The sequence below is a fragment of the Staurois parvus genome, unplaced genomic scaffold (genome assembly GCF_062004578.1).
Source record: "Staurois parvus isolate SC_StPar_1 unplaced genomic scaffold, SC_StPar_1.0 ptg001363l, whole genome shotgun sequence".
Classification (NCBI taxonomy): Eukaryota; Metazoa; Chordata; class Amphibia; order Anura; family Ranidae; genus Staurois; species Staurois parvus.
This window is the reverse complement of record NW_028319159.1, coordinates 217,687-234,118: the sequence shown is the minus strand read 5'-3', so window position 1 is coordinate 234,118 and position 16,432 is coordinate 217,687. Positions and strand designations below refer to the sequence as shown.

At 43.9% G+C, this 16,432-nt stretch overlaps 1 protein-coding gene across 1 annotated transcript in view; it reads left to right on the top strand.

Moving 5' to 3' along the window:
- LOC149436390 (gonadotropin-releasing hormone II receptor-like) overlaps positions 1-13,114 on the top strand; it is a 97,210-nt gene extending 84,096 nt beyond the window's left edge. Inside the window, exon 5 of the mRNA XM_089661666.1 lies at positions 12,636-13,114. Coding sequence (XP_089517792.1) covers positions 12,636-13,039 — 404 coding nt within the window. The 3' untranslated portion in view covers positions 13,040-13,114. The remainder of the gene's footprint in view (positions 1-12,635) is intronic.
- Positions 13,115-16,432: the final 3,318 nt, after the last annotated feature.

Genomic DNA, 16,432 nt, shown 5'->3' with positions numbered 1-16,432 from the left:
AGAAGGGTTACTATCTAGAGGAAGGGTTACTATCTAGAGGAAGGGTTACTATCTAGAGGAAGGGTTACTATCTAGAGGAAGGGTTACTATCTAGGGGAATGGTTACTATATAGAGGAAGGGTTACTATCTAGAGGAAGGGTTACTATCTAGGGGAAGGGTTACTATCTAGATGAAGGGTTATTATCTAGAGGAAGGGTTACTATCTAGGGGAAGGGTTACTATCTAGAAGAAGGGTTACTATCTAGAGGAAGGGTTACTATCTAGAGGAAGGGTTACTATCTAGGGGAATGGTTACTATATAGAGGAAGGGTTACTATCTAGAGGAAGGGTTACTATCTAGGGGAAGGGTTACTATCTAGAGGAAGGGTTACTATCTAGAGGAAGGGTTACTATCTAGGGGAAGGGTTACTATCTAGAGGAAAGGTTACTCTACCAACCTGTGAAATCCGAATGACCTACGTAAGTTAAGTTTTGCACCACTTTCGGCACAGCACTCGTATGTCCTCAGTCCAGTTTCGCTCTTCGTATTGTTACATTCTCTGAGTTTACTGATTCCATACGGTTGCACAGAACATGCCGTCAGACACCAACTGCAGTAAACAACATGGAAGATAAGAGGTCAATGTCTGGGAACGGAGACGTGAAAATCCTCTCGTATTATCCCACGCAATGTACAGCTTGTGAAGTCTTCCCTGCTGCCATCCAATGTCCACGCACTCCCGGCGGCTTTTTTAATGTAAAGAAAGTCTGCTAATTGGCACTTCTGACAGCCCTTTAATGCCACGCTCAGTGGAAGCTTGAAAATCTCATTTATTTCATCGCAAACGACACGAGAGATAATGGCTTATTGCTGAGAGTCTTTCCTCAGGAGGTGCAGCAAAAAAGCTTTTAAAATGCCATAAGAAACTTCAGGCAAACTGTGCCTCTCCATCTGATGAAGAGCTACTAATCTAATTGCAGCACGTGTTGGAGGATATAAGAGAGGAACAGCCATTGCTCGGTGTCTACTTCACCTAAATATACACTCCAGTCAAAGCTGGGAATAGACTTTGTATAGGGGGCTCTGTTTGCCAGCTCAGTGATTTAAAGTGATTCTTCAAAAACTGAAAATAACACTTTGGGGAAAGTCCTTGGACAATGTGCAAAGGCCGAATGGGAGACTTCAGAATTGTAGATGAGTCTATGCCATTGCAAAGTCTATGTCATTCCTATCAAAACCCCCTGATGAAGCCACGTGACCAGTGGCGTAACGCGTAGGGGTGGGGCTGCAACGTCACTCGGAGATCAGCCGGATTGTTTGACAGACGGCGGGTGCATGACTCAATGGTCGGCGGAGGATTCGTTACACACTAGATTGCCTTATATTGATTGCAGTAAATGTGAGTGTACTACTTGGAAGGAATAAAGCAGTGTTTTAAAAGGATAAAACACTATGTTTGGCATTTTTTCCCTGTATGTGGAGGGACGCATGGAGAGAAGAGTATAGGGGCTTGTATCATCGTGAGGACGGATTAATCCCAGAGGGGATAATCAGTGATAAAGGATATCCCTATTCCACAATCTAAAGAGGAGAAATCTTAATCAAGCAGGTTCCAAAGGAGGTGAACCAAAAGCGCATATAGCCTAATTGTAGGCAGATAAGGAGGTGAGCTTACATCTGCACTAATTGGAGGATTCACAAACAGTCACGGATTGAAGATTAAATAAAGCACAGAGTCACTATTTTTATGATTAATGGGACATTGTTTTTGCACAAAATTAATTAATTATACAGTCAGGTCCATAAATATTGGGACATCGACACAATTCTAACATTCTTGGCTCTATACACCACCACAATGGATTTGAAATGAAATGATGTGCTTTAACTGCAGACTGTCAGCTTTAATTTGAGGGTATTTACATCCAAATCAGGTGAACGGTGTAGGAATTACAACAGTTTGCATATGTGCCTCCCACTTGTTAAGGGACCAAAAGTAATGGGACAATTGGCTTCTCAGCTGTTCCATGGCCAGGTGTGTGTTATTCTCTCATTATCCCAATTACAATGAGCAGATAAAAGGTCCAGCGTTCATTTCAAGTGTGCTATTTGCATTTGGAATCTGTTGCTGTCAACTCTCAAGATGAGTACCAAAGAGCTGTCACTATCAGTGAAGCCATCATTAGGCTGAAAAAACAAACCAAACCCATCAGAGAGATAGCAAAACCGTTAGGCGTGGCCAAAACAACTGTTTGGAACATTCTTAAAAAGAAGGAACGCACCGGTGAGCTCAGCAACACCAAAAGACCCGGAAGACCATGGAAAACAACTGTGGTGGATGACTGAAGAATTCTTTCCCTGGTGAAGAAAACACCCTTCACAACAGTTGGCCAGATCAAGAACACTCTCCGGGAGGTAGGTGTATGTGTGTCAAAGTCACCAATCAAGAGAAGACTTCACCAGAGTGAATACAGAGGGTTCACCACAAGATGGAAACCATTGGTGAGCCTCAAAAACAGGAAGGCCAGATTAGAGTTTGCCAAACCACATGTAAAAAAGCCTTCACAGTTCTGGAACAACATCCTATGGACAGATGAGACCAAGATCAACTTGTACCAGAGTACAAGAGAAGAGTATGGAGAAGGAAAGGAACTGCTCATGATCCTAAGCATACCACCTCATCAGTGAAGCATGGTGGTGGTAGTGTCATGGCGTGGGCATGTATGGCTGCCAATGGAACTGCTTCTCTTGTATTTATTGATGATGTGACTGCTGACAGAAGCAGCCGGATGAATTGTGAAGTGTTTCGGGAATATTATCTGCTCATATTCAGCCAAATGCTTCACAACTCATTGGACGCTTCACAGTGCAGATGGACAATGACCCAAAGCAGACTGCAAAAGCAACCAAAGAGTTTTTTAAGGGAAAGAAGTGGAATGTTCTGCAATGGCCAAGTCAATCACCTGACCTGAATCCGATTGAGCATTTCACTTGCTGAAGACAAAACTGAAGGGAAAATGCCCCAAGAACAAGCAGGAACTGAAGACAGTTGCAGTAGAGGCCTGGCAGAGCATCACCAGGGATGAAACCCAACGTCTGGTGATGTCTATGCGTTCCACACTTCAGGCTGTAATTGACTGCAAAGGATTTGCAACCAAGTATTAAAAAGTGAAAGTTTGATTTATGTTTATTATTCTGTCCCATTACTTTTGGTACCTTAACAAGTGGGAGGCACATATGCAAACTGTTGTAATTCCTACACCGTTCACCTGATTTGGATGTAAATACCCTCAAATTAAAGCTGACAATCTGCAGTTAAAGCACATCTTGTTCATTTCATTTCAAATCCATTGTGGTGGTGTATAGAACCAAAAATGTTAGAATTGTGTCGATGTCCCAATATTTATGGACCTGACTGTATATGAGTATTTATTCACATTTTTTTTATATTAATTTATTATTTTCACTAATTATGATGCACAATTGGTTTAATTATAATTAATTTTCTAATCACGGATATGGATTAATAATATGACTTATTGAGGATTTTTATTTTTTAAAGTATATTAAGTTATTATTATATATGAATTTTGGTTAAAGGTATGAATCCATGTTTAAACATTTTTGCAAATTAGATCACTAGGAAATATATGATTATTTATTTTGGGTATAAATAAGAGATTATAAGTATTTAAAGAGATATTAATTAATAAGGAGCGCAACACACTATGGTGAAATATGCCATTGCAAATGCCACCCACATGGAAGAAAAATATATTTGAAATATATTTAAAATATATTCTTCCCAAATATATTGACATATATTTGAAATGCTAAAATTTTGGCCATATTCAATATATTTCAATATATATATATATATATATATATATATACTGTATATATATTTAAAAAATATATATATATATTTATAAAGAAAAAAACATATATATATATATATATATATATATAAATAATTATATTTTTATATATATTTATATACATACTGCATGTTGAAATGCATTTTTTATATATTACAAAATATATGAAAAATATTTTTTTAAATATATTTCAAAATATATTTAAAAAAAAAATATATATATATATATTTAAAAAGTAAAAAATAAATAAATATATATATATATATATATATATAAATATATATGTATATTTATAAAGAAAATAAACATATATATATATATATATATATATATATATATATATAAAAAAAATTATATTTTTATATATATTTATATACATACTGCATGTTGAAATGTGTTTTTTATATATTATTAGATATTATAATTATATTAAATAGATAAAAAAAAATTATATATATATATATATATATGTATATATATATATATATATATATATATAAAGAAAAACAATATATATATATATATATATATATACATACTGAATGTTGAAATGCGTTTTTTACATATTACAAAATAGATGAAAAATATTTTTTTAAATAGATTTTTTTTAATTATATTCTTCAGATTTTTTTAACATATAAAAAAGTAATTTTAACATATATTTTTACATATATTTGTAAATGCATTCCAAAAATATAGATTTGTATTTTTAAAGACATACAGTATATTTGAAATGTATTTTTAAAAATATTTTTCATATATTTTGTAATAAAAACGCATTTTAATTTTGAAATATATTGAATATGGCCAAAATTGTAGTATTTCAAATATATGTCAATATATTTAGGAAGAATATTTTTTAAATATGTTTCAAATATATTTTTCTTCCATAGGGGCAGTCTCCTGGTTATTGTTTGTAGAGATTTCAGCTGGCATCTTTTTTGAGGAATTTGTAACAATTTAGTCTCTTTAACCACTTAGCGACCATCCACCCGCAATGTACAGCAGACGGGCTACCATTGTAGGCAAATCGGCGTACCCGTTTCTGTTGCGTACATGCATGCCCCCCCCTCCCGCTCAGCAGGACATTGATTCACAGCTGGATCTGCTGATCGGCTCAGTCTGATCACAGCCCAGAGCTTTGTGTTGACAATCAGAGTACAGAGAGAACAATCTCTTTGTTTCTCATGCCTGCAAAGCAGGGATGAGAAACATAGAAATCTCTTAGTAAAAGCAGCACACTTTACACACATTACACATAGTTAGGCACACATTTAACCCCTTGATCTAGACTGCACTAGGGTATTTCCGTTAGACTCCGGCTTAGCTGTCCGAACACAGATCCACGGGCACCACCGCTGACCATACAAGACGAGATAGCACCAGACTTGTATTAAAACAGGAAATAGACTGCTTTATTTTAACACAGACACAAGATGTATACACAGGGCGGGACAATACATTTAGTAACAAGAGACACATCCCAACAGACAGTCCCGTCAGGAGGGCTGCTGGAAACCCCCCCCCCCACCAAGTCAATACACATAAACACATACATCCCATAATAGTTTGCTCACAAGCAAGACACAATAGAACAATGGGACCACTTGGCAGTAAACAATGAACAACCCCCACACCCCACCTATACATGTCTACACAATAGTAGGACATTTCACCCTGTACCCCTAACAGGCATAGGGTGACTTACACATAGGAGGGATATGGGGAGCTGAGACAGGGGTCTCCCCGTCTCTCCAAAGGGGGCTGTGTTCCATGGGCCCCCCACCCAAAGTGACTCCCATCACAAGGGGTCTCCAAACTTTCCAAACAAAGGGCCAGTTTATTGTCCTTCAGAGTTTTGGGGGGCCGGACTGGTTTCACCAGCTGTCTTCTCTCCCTGGCGCCAGCATCTTTAGTGTGGGCACCCGGCTGTGATAGCTTGCGGCTTCACAGCCTGGTGCCCACTGCGCATGCGTGAGAAACGCTGAGCTTTGTGAATGGCCCCGCAGTCTTCTGGGACCTGTCACGTGTCCCAGAAGACTACGGGGAGGGAGGGGGGATGAAAACTTCCACTTCCGATCGCCTAGGCAATTGCAGCAGAAGTGGGAGTGGGTACCTGTCAAATTCAGGTACCTGCACACCAAAGGTGCCAATCCTTAATGGGGAGCGGGGGAACAAAGCATTAACGTGGAACTTCCACCTTTTAAATAGGAAGTTCACTTCACTTTACTTCACTTTAAATAGGAAGTTCATGGGAGGAGCAAGGATTTCAAAGTTCAAGACAAACCAGGTTCAAGGCATGATCATTCAAGGAATTGTGCAGGGAGCTCTGCCAGCATTCCGGGAGCACTTAGTAAGAAGAGACATCGCCAGACACAACAAAATCTGCAGGTTCAGATCCTGGCCCTGACACTAGCTATCTTGATGAGGAAACTGAGAAGATGTTTGTACTGAGAATCTTGAAGGGAACTCTGAAATTGAGTCTCGTACCACATGATTAAGGAGAGATGTTACAGGTCGACTTTTTATATCTGTCTTCCTGTCTCGGTCTTCCTTCTGGAGAGATGAGAATGCTCAAGAGGTGAGGAAGAGTGATTTCATTTTCAGAGCGAGATCTGGATATTCTGTTTGAATGCAGTCATCATCATGCTGCACCTAACGCCAGGTGGGCTTGCTCCTAGTTAGGAGACACTGAATGTCCTAAAAGACCGACAGAATGGGCTCCAAGACTTTTTGGCACCTTTAGTAGCCCAAGAACTTGGACTGCTCCTGGGAGAGGCTGAATCCGGGCAGATTCTGCCCAAAGGGAGAGGTAGGGACATAACTGCTTTGCTTCGCTTGTGCATGAGGGAAAAAAGGCAATTGCTGGGGGACCATAACCTTTTTTTTGCTATTCACTGGTCCTGAAGAGGTTAGAGGCAGAGCCAGGGGTGGACTTATAACTCATGGGGCCCCCAGGCAATAGGAGATCATGGGGCCCCTATGTCCTTGTCCAAACTTAAAAGAGCCTATGAAAAAGGTACCAGGGGCATCTCATGGGGCCCCCTACTGACCCCGGGCCCTCGGGCAGTGCCCGAGTTTCCAAATGGTCAGTCCGCCCCTGGGCAGAGCTTTATCACAGGTGTGTAGGCACCAGGAAAAAGGAATTTGGAGATTTGGAGGAGGCTGAGAGCAATAGAGGAGATATTTTTGAATTAAGAATATATACTTGAATACATTTTCTTTAATGTCACGTTAAGGTGCATTGAATACATAATAAGACATTAGCATAGTTGCAGCACTTTCTGGATGGCATTAGTAACTTAACCAAGTTATTTAACATATTGCGTGGAATTGCCTTTGGTGATCTGCAACCATGGTACATTGTGCTCTGCTCTTCAGACTGTGGAGTAGCAAACGGGAAAACATCCAAACACGGATGGCACTAACCTTATTTTAGAGAAATTGAAGTCAGTCAGCTGAAAAAAATCCAACTAAGCTCTTTCTAGGTCCTTTTAGAACAGTCACCCTGGGGATTCAGTTGCTAGCTACTAAGTCATAAGTGAAGGTTGGATGAAACCATTGACAATCATATTCTGTGCATTGTGACAGTGCTATGCCTTGTCAAAAGGAAAGATCCATAAGCCGCACATCAAAGGCAGACCTATGTGCATTAGGTGAGATGAATGGCAGCCTCAGCCTGGACTCCAGCCAGGCCATGCCTCGTGGCCTAGCTAGAGTGCGGGCTAAGGCTGTGTAATGCCTATGAAATGTGTTGGCCTTGGACCCTTTGTTTCTTGGGTAATTTTTACAATAAAGCATTGTACCCAAATGACAGGGGCATGAGAGGTGACTGATGTGTCTCTTTCTCTAGGTCAAAGGAACAAAGTCACAAGATATTCTGCTGAGAGCAAGATAAATACTTGTTTATGGAAAGAAACGTGCTTATGACATCTAGTAACCTCACATTAGGAGACAAAAAAAACCTGTTTAAGGACATCTAAGTTAGAAATCCTTAAGTCTGGGGGAGATGAAAAGAGGTTTTGGGGTAGATAAGAAGGAAAAGTGTGACTTTTCAGATAACGAATATGGTGGTTGAACGTGACTCTGTTATCCTCGAGGAACCCTTCTGCTAGCTCCTGTGGTGGGTATGGCGCCACCCACTATTGGACATCTTCCAGAAAATGGGTTTATATGGAGGAAGTCTGGGCGAGACCAGTAGAAGTCCCCCCTTCCCCTTTAGTGGCCAGAGGATGCTCTGACGCTGGGATTTTTGCCAAGGCTATATGGGCTCATCGACTGGTCGCGCCTGCGGCTTCTCCATTACCCCCCGGGCAGTTTGGTTCTGATGGGATTTGTTCCTCCCAGCTTCCACATAGCTTCGGTAATGTATTAATTCTATGCTGTGACGCTGTCCAATGATGTGTCTATTTCATGCTGTAATGCTCACATTATTATTGGTGTGTGTTATTATGCAGATTGTGATGACTATAAGATATATCCTCCTGTGTCGTGTGATAATAAAAGTGGAGGTTTTGACAGTGCAAGAATATTGCAGTTGGATTTTGTTATTTCTTGGAGTGCCGGGTGAATGCTATGATGTGCCAGGGCAGGTATTCATTTGGTAGTTGGTCTTTCACAATGCGTAGGACATGTAATGGTTTAAATGCTGATTAAAAGGTACCTGCATGACTACATGTTGATTGTGTGTGTGTATATGACTTGTTTTTAGTTATTGCACCCAGCATTTTTTATTACAGGCTGCCATTCATCTCACCTCATGCACATGGGTTTTCCTTAGATGTGTGGCTTATGGATATTTCCTTCTAACATTGCTGCAGCTTGGAGCTAGGATGAGCTCCCTATCCCTGTCAGCGGTCTAGTTTGGACTTCACCTCCCTACCTGAGCAGTGCTTAATTTTGTCTTTTTGGGTCACAGTGCTATGCCTTGTCATGGTATCTGCTGCTGCTAGACTCATACACCTTACCAACCGATCAGCGACTGCTGCCCCTCTCTGCCAATCTCTTCACTGGCTTCCACTAATCCAACGTATAAAATTCTAAATACTAACCACAGCTTACAAAGCCATCCACAACACTGCCCCTAGCTACATCACCAACCTCAACCACAGATATCACCCAAATCGCCCACTCCGCTCCTCCCATGATATCCTCCTCTCTAGCTCCCTCATCACCTCCTCCCACGCTCGCCTCCAGGACTTCTCCAGAGCCTCTCCCATCTTCTGGAACTCCCTTCCACAGTATGTCCGGTCAGCCCCCACCCTGTCTGCCTTTAGGCGATCTTTGAAAACTCACTTATTCAGGGAAGTCTACCCCACCTCCACCTAAGAACTGTGCTTGAATCACCTCCACCAGATAATCCTCCGCAGCTATCACCTTTTGTATCACCTCCCCCTTCCTTTAGATTGTAAGCTCCACGAGCCGGGCCCTCCTATTCCTTCTGTACTGAAATGTATTGTAATTGTATCGTCTCCCTTATATTGTAAAGTGCTGCACAAACTGTTGGCGCTATATAAATCCTGTATAATAATAATAATAATGGTATTAGAAGGGGTATATGTCACACAAGGTTCTCAATGGTGCAGGTTGAGAGGCTCCAGGATTGGTAACTCCAGAACTGGGTCCTGGAATCCGGAGAATTCAAAACTTTTCAAAGCCTCTGAACTCCAGTACCCAATCCAGGATTTACGAAATCAAATTACCAAACAAATGTAAAAACTGTTTTCTCCACTAAGAATAGCCATCCTGGAGCCCCACGACCTGCACCATTGAGAACCTTGTGACATATACCCCTTCTGATACCATGAAAAGGTGTAGCACTGTCACAGCTTGGATATAATGAGCAAGGCAAACAGCAGTGATGGCTTGCCAAATCTGACATTGTTGCAGCTTGGAGCTAGGATGAGCTCCCTATCCCTGTCAGCGGTCTAGTTTGGACTTCACCTCCCTACCTGAGCAGCACTTAATTTTGTCTTTTTGGGTCCCAGTGCTATGCCTTGTCATGGTATCAGAAGGGGTATATATCACACAGGGTTCTCAATGGTGCAGGTTGAAGGGCTCCAGGATTGGTAACTCCAGAACTGGGTCCTGGAATCCAGAGAATTCAACCTTCCCAAGACTTTTCAAAGCCTCTTAACTCCAGTACTCAATCCAGGAGTAACCAGTCGAAACCAAATTGCCAACTAAATGTAAAAACTGTTTTCTCCACTAAAAATAGCCATCCTGGAGGCCCTCAACGTGCACCATTGAGAACCTAGTGTGACATATACACCTTCTGATACCATGAAAAGGTGTAGCACTGTCACAGCTTGGATATCATGATCCAGGCAAACAGCAGTGATGACTTGCCAAATCTGACATTGTTGCAGCTTGGAGCTAGGACGAGCTCCCTATTCCTGTCAGCGATCTAGTTTGGACTTCATCTCCCTACCTGAGCAGCGCTTAATTTTGTCTCTTTGGGTCACAGTGCTATGCCTTGTCATGGTATCAGAAGGGGTATATGTCACACAGGGTTCTCAATGGTGCAGGTTGAAGGGCTCTAGGACTGGTAACTCAAGAACTGGGTCCTGGAATCCAGAGAATTCAACTTTCCCAAGACTTTTCAAAGCCTCTGAACTCCAGTGCTCAATCCAAGAGTTACCAGTCGAAACAAATTGCCAACTAAATGTAAAAACTGTTTTCTCCACTAAGAATAGCCATCCTGGAGTCCCTCGACCTGCACCATTGAGAACCTAGTGTGACATATACCCCTTCTGATACCATGAAAAGGTGTAGCACTGTCACAGCTTGGATATCATGATCCAGGCAAAGAGCAGTGATGACTTGCCAAATCTTATCAACCAATCAGATTTAATCTTGCTTTTTTGTAATTACAGTAGTTTGAAATATAACAAGTGAACTATTCTAAGAACTGTTTAGTTTGCTTCTATAAAATTAGAGCAGTTCATAGAATATCCACAAATTAAACCTCTTGCTTCAAAAAGTTGTATTGAAAGTTTATGTATCCACAACAATTATTCAGTACATCTCACAATTGTAACGTACCTGGTGGTGGAGCCTGATGTGGAGAGAGGGTGTTCTCTCTCCACTCCTGTTTGGGACCCCTGATAGGGTAGACAGGAGGTATCGAGCTGGGAGGGACACGAGTGCCTGACGGGTCTGCGGTGACAGCTGCCATGTGAAGACCCGGAACACCAGGATGCAGGTACCATGATGCAAGTGAGCATGTGCAGCAGCAGAGAGGTGTAGTTGAGATGCGGATGACCATGGCAGCTGATAGCCAGAGGTAGTCACAGGCAGGAGAGGTAGAATAGTCAGGCAGGCAGGGTCATGATCAATCGAACAGATCAGGTACAGAGGAATAGACAAGCGGATAGTCAAAGGGAGAGCCGGGTCGGTGCAGGCGGAGTTCAGTCATAGTCAGAGTCAAGCAGGTAGATCACAGGATTCTGTTAGGGATCCGGGTATGACCAGAAATGTGTGGACTGACACAGGGAAGTAGCAGGCTTCAGGAACACAGGCGTAGTCAGGCTGGAGAGGTGGAATGGTCAGGCAGGCCGTAAGGTACTGTCAGGTGCCGCCTGGCAGTGTCTCTAGCAGCCCACAGCACGGATTTCCTCAGGGCGCGGGGTCTAAGTCCCAGCCTGCTATTCACCAGGGCCCCTGATAGTGGGGATGGACTTGGTGCAGACTGGAACCAGGTCGCGACCCCTGAGTGCGTCCGGCTGTGGTAGAGAGTACTGGCAGGGGAGTGCAGGAGACGGTCAGCAGAGGTCAGGATCAAGCAGGGTCAGCAACGAGGCAGGAACACAGGATACCAGGTACAGGGGCTCATGGGAAACATACACCAAGGCACTGATCACAGGCCTGGTCATTCCTTAAATACACCTCCTGCAATCAGCCCCAGGTGTTGGCTGACTACAGGAGTGAGCTTCTGGCTGTTAAGAGCACCCGCTGGTCAGCCCTGGTACTGCAGCCCACACGGCAGGTGAGTCCCACCACCAGTGCTGAGTCCATTCCTGACAGATTCAGGATACAGATATAGCACACAGTAGACCAGAAGGCACCATTCTGTTTGCAGCAGGGGTTTAAATAGCCCACCAGTGCAGTGTGCGCATGCGCACCGGCACGGCCATCGGGAACCCCACGTTGGCGCACAAATGTGCACAGATGCAAAGCTCTTCTTCCCTGACACAATACTGTACATGCAAATTTCTCATGTGCATATATTGTGAGATGTACAGAAAAATACTTGTGGGTCTACCAGAAATCAAATGAGCTTCTAACATACAGTGCAATGAAATCCCAATCTGTGTTATGCACCTTGCTCTTTTTCCCCAGCCGGAAGGGGGAGGTGTTCTGTAGTCTTGTCCTATGATTACAATCTAACTCTATAGGTAGAGTACAGTGAGTAAGAACTGTCACCCTACGACAGGAAGTGTTTTACTGGCAGAATCAGCCAGTGGAAATAAAGGATAAAATAGGTGAGTAAAGAAAACAAATGCAGTCACCACAACTAAGGATGCGTAAGCAGCAAGTTTATTACATTTTTGTTCTTTAGATTAGATACATTGTAAACAAGGGAATAACAGAATTACGTAGTTTAGTCTCCAATCATGTTGCAGATCACCTGTTCTGTAAAATATTAAACATGTGGTGGGATTGTATCTGTTTGAAGCAATGGTGAATGTATTTGTCTGCAGTTGAGTCTCCCTGGATGATGTAGGCAGTGACCTGCAAACACTTTATAATTGATGTGTCTTTTAATATTTTCCAGAGCTCGCAAGGAGTAAGAATGACCTCATCTCCAAAGCTCGGCTAAAAACACTGAAGATGACGCTGGTTATTGTGGTATCTTTCATGGTGTGTTGGACCCCTTACTACCTGTTGGGAATATGGTATTGGTTCCAACCAGAGATGATCCACCTGACTCCCGAGTATATCCACCACAGCCTGTTTCTCTTTGGCCTCCTGCACACCTGCACTGACCCTCTGGTTTATGGATTATACACCCCTTCATTCAAAGAGGATTTGCGCACATGGTTTAGGAGACTTGGAGGTTTGCTGACAAGGAAAGCCAAGGACAGCAAGCCCCTTGCAGACTCTGAGATGAACATCAAAGACTTTACCTCCATGGATGGGCCAACAACTACTGCCACCACAGTACAGTCTGTCTTTTGAAACCAGTTTTGCCCACTTTGAATTTTCACTGTGCGGCTGTCTTCAAAATCTAGAAAACATATGAGATCTATTTTATCAGGTTGTTACATCCTTTATTGAATAAGAAAAGTTCTCAGGTTGCTAATCTCCATAATTCTTTCATCTCGAAATAGGATAAGGCTAGCCATACATGCTTAGATTTTTCTTGTTCTGCCCCACAGGATCATTGAAAAAAATCAGTGAATTCCCCATCCACGCTAAACAGCATCAGGAATCTACACTGCTGGCATTGTATCCAAAGGAATATTAAAGGCTTAATTACAAAAACATATCATACCAGGGGTGGACTGACAACTCATGGGGCCCCTGTCTACTTGCCCACACTCAAAGCACACCCAAAAAAGCCTACAAAAAGGTACCAGGGGCATTTCATGGGGCCCCCTACTGACCCCAGGCCCTCGGGCAGTGCCCGAGTGCTCGAATGGTCAGTCCGCCCCTGCATCATACTTACCTCCTCTCTGCAGTGGTTTTGCACAAAGCAGCCCAGATCCTTCTCTTCTCAGGTTCCCTGCCGGCTCTACTGGCCCCTCCCTCCCTTTGGGTGCCTTCACAGCAAGCAGCTTGCTATGGGGGCACCCTCGGCTCCGTGTGTCTATTCACACACGTAGCTGTGGCTTGGCAACACCCCCTCTCTCTTCTCATTGGCTCACTAGCTGTGATTGACAGCAACAGGAGCCAATGGCTCTGCCAATGAGGAGAGGGAGTCCTGGGATTGCCGTAACTCCATGCACATTGAGAAGGGGCTTATGTGAGTATCTGGGGGGCTGGGGGAGCTGCTGCAGAGGGAAGGTTTTCTTACCTTCATGCACAGAATGCATGAAGGCAAAAAAACCTTGAGCCTTTACAACCACTTTAAACAGCCGGAGCACCCATAGCTGCTTGAATACCCAAACAGTGACTGCATCTAATTGGATACGGCCAACAATTTTCTGTCCGGCTTCTTCGAAAATTCATATTGACCATTGTTGAGCTGTGCATGACCATCTTAAATCTACCTGCCAATCTTGGGAGGCGTAGCTATTCACCTGTGTGCATCACCTTAAAGAAAGGTCTATAAGAGTGTATCAGTTGTTCATAAATGGGGAAAACCATGTTGAAGCTCACAAAAACACAAGCTGACAACAGCACACTCCAAAAGCTACTACATTATTATTATTATACAGTATTTATAAAGCGCCGATAGTTCGCTCAGCGCTGTACATTACAAAGGGGGACAGAACATGTGACAGAACAATACCAATACAATGCAAAACATGAGGGGATCGAGGGCCCTGCTCTTTCGAGCTTACAATCTAGGAGGGAGGGGATGGTGGCAGAGGAGGAGATAGCTGTGGGGGATGGAGTGGTAGGAAGAGTGGAGGAGGCCGGTAAGTTAGCAGGGGGTGGGGTAGGCTTCCCTGAAGAGATGGGTTTTCAGGGTGCGCCTAAAGGAGAGGAGAGTAGGTGATAATCTGATGGGTTGGGGCAGGGAGTTCCAGAGGATGGTTGACACCCTGGAGAAATCCTGGAGGCGGGCATGGGAGGAGGAGACCAGGGAACTAGAGAGAAGGAGGTCTTGTGAGGAGCGGAGTGTGCGTGTTGGGTGGTACTTGGATATTAGGTCAGTGATGTAGTTCGGGGCAGTATGGTGGACGGCTTTGTACGTCAGTGTTAGGATTTTGAATTTGATCCGTTGCGCAATCGGAGGCCAGTGGAGGGATTGGCAGAGGGGGGTGGCGGAGATGGAGCGGTTGGAAAGGTGAATTAGTCTGGCAGCCGTATTCAGGATGCACTGAAGCGGGGATAGCCAGCGGCGAGGCAGGCCAGTGAGGAGGGAGTTGCAGTAGTCGAGTCATGATATGATGAGGGAGTGGATGAGCTGTTTAGTGGTTTCTGGGGTTAGGAACGTGCGGATTTTGGCAATGTTGCGGAGGTGGAGTCTGCATGAGTTTGTTAAAGATTGGACTTGGGGCTGGAAGGATAGGTTGGAGTCCAGAATGACACCAAGTACTCTGGCCTGCGGGGCGGGTTTGATGGTGGCGTTGTTGGATGTGATGGAGAAGTCAATGGGGGGTGGTGTCCGGGATGGGGGGAAGACAAGAAACTCGGTTTTGGAGAGGTTCAGTTTGAGGAAGTGGAGCGACATCCAGTCTGATATGTCGCTCAGTAGGTGTGTGATTCGGGCAGAGACCGAAGGGGTGAGGTGGGGGGTTGAGAATTAGTCTCTCTCAGACAAATTCCAGTGTTTGTGCTGTTATTGGCTTGTGTTTTTGTGAATGAGGGCACTGCTCCCCAGCAGCTGTCAATCATGCAACTGAAGTCACAGCTTAAGTCACATCTGGAGGCTGTGGGAGGCTGAAGGCTGTAGAAGGAACTGTGGCAGGTTGTGAGCTTAGTCACATTGTCAGATTGCAAAAAAGACACAAGTCCATCTAGGTTGTAGTTCAACCAACTTTCTAGCGGGGCCGGATCTAGGGGGTGCTAGACAGCAGACAGTCCCATCAGGAGGGAGGGCTGCTGGAGACACCCCCCCCCACACACACACACACACACTAAGCTAATACACATAAACACACACATCCCATAATAGTTTGCTCCCAAACAATAGAACAATGGGATGAAACCACATAACATCAATCAACAACCCCCCACCCCAATATTAGGACAGAACACCGAGTACCCGGAGGAAACCCATGCAGACACAGGGAGAACATGCAACTCTAGGCAGGTGGTGCTGTGGTTGGGATTTGAACTGATGACCCTAGTACTGCCAGGTGGAAGTGCCAACCATTTATCCACTGTGCTGCCCATCCCCAATGGTCATGCATTTTTCTTCCGCTTCTGGTAATGCAATAATGGAGGAAAACAAGATCAGTGTGAAAGGGCCCCGCAACAACCCACCTACTGTATATCAGGGCAGGGGCGGACTGACAATTCATGAGGCCCCTGGGCAATAGGGGATCATGGGGCCCCTGTGTCCTTGCCCAAACTCAAAAAAGCCTATGAAAAAGGTACCAGGGGCATCTCATGGGGCCCCTACTGACCTCGGGCCCTCGGGCAGTGCCCGAGTTTCTAAATGGTCAGTCCACCCCTGTATCAGGGGTATAAGCAGGCATTTTTTTTTTATTTAGTTTGTTTCTACAAAGTAAGTTAAAAAGTTGGCCATTTCATGGGCTGAACCAGGGGCAGACTGACAACTCATGGGGCTCCTGGGTAATTGGGGATCATAAGGGCCCCTGTGTCCTCACACACACTCAAACCACACCCAAAAAAAGCCTATGAAAGGTACTAGGGGCATCGTATGGGGCCCCTATTGACCCTGGGCCCTCAGGCAGTGCCCGAGTGCCCAAATGGTCAGTCCACCACTGGGCTGAA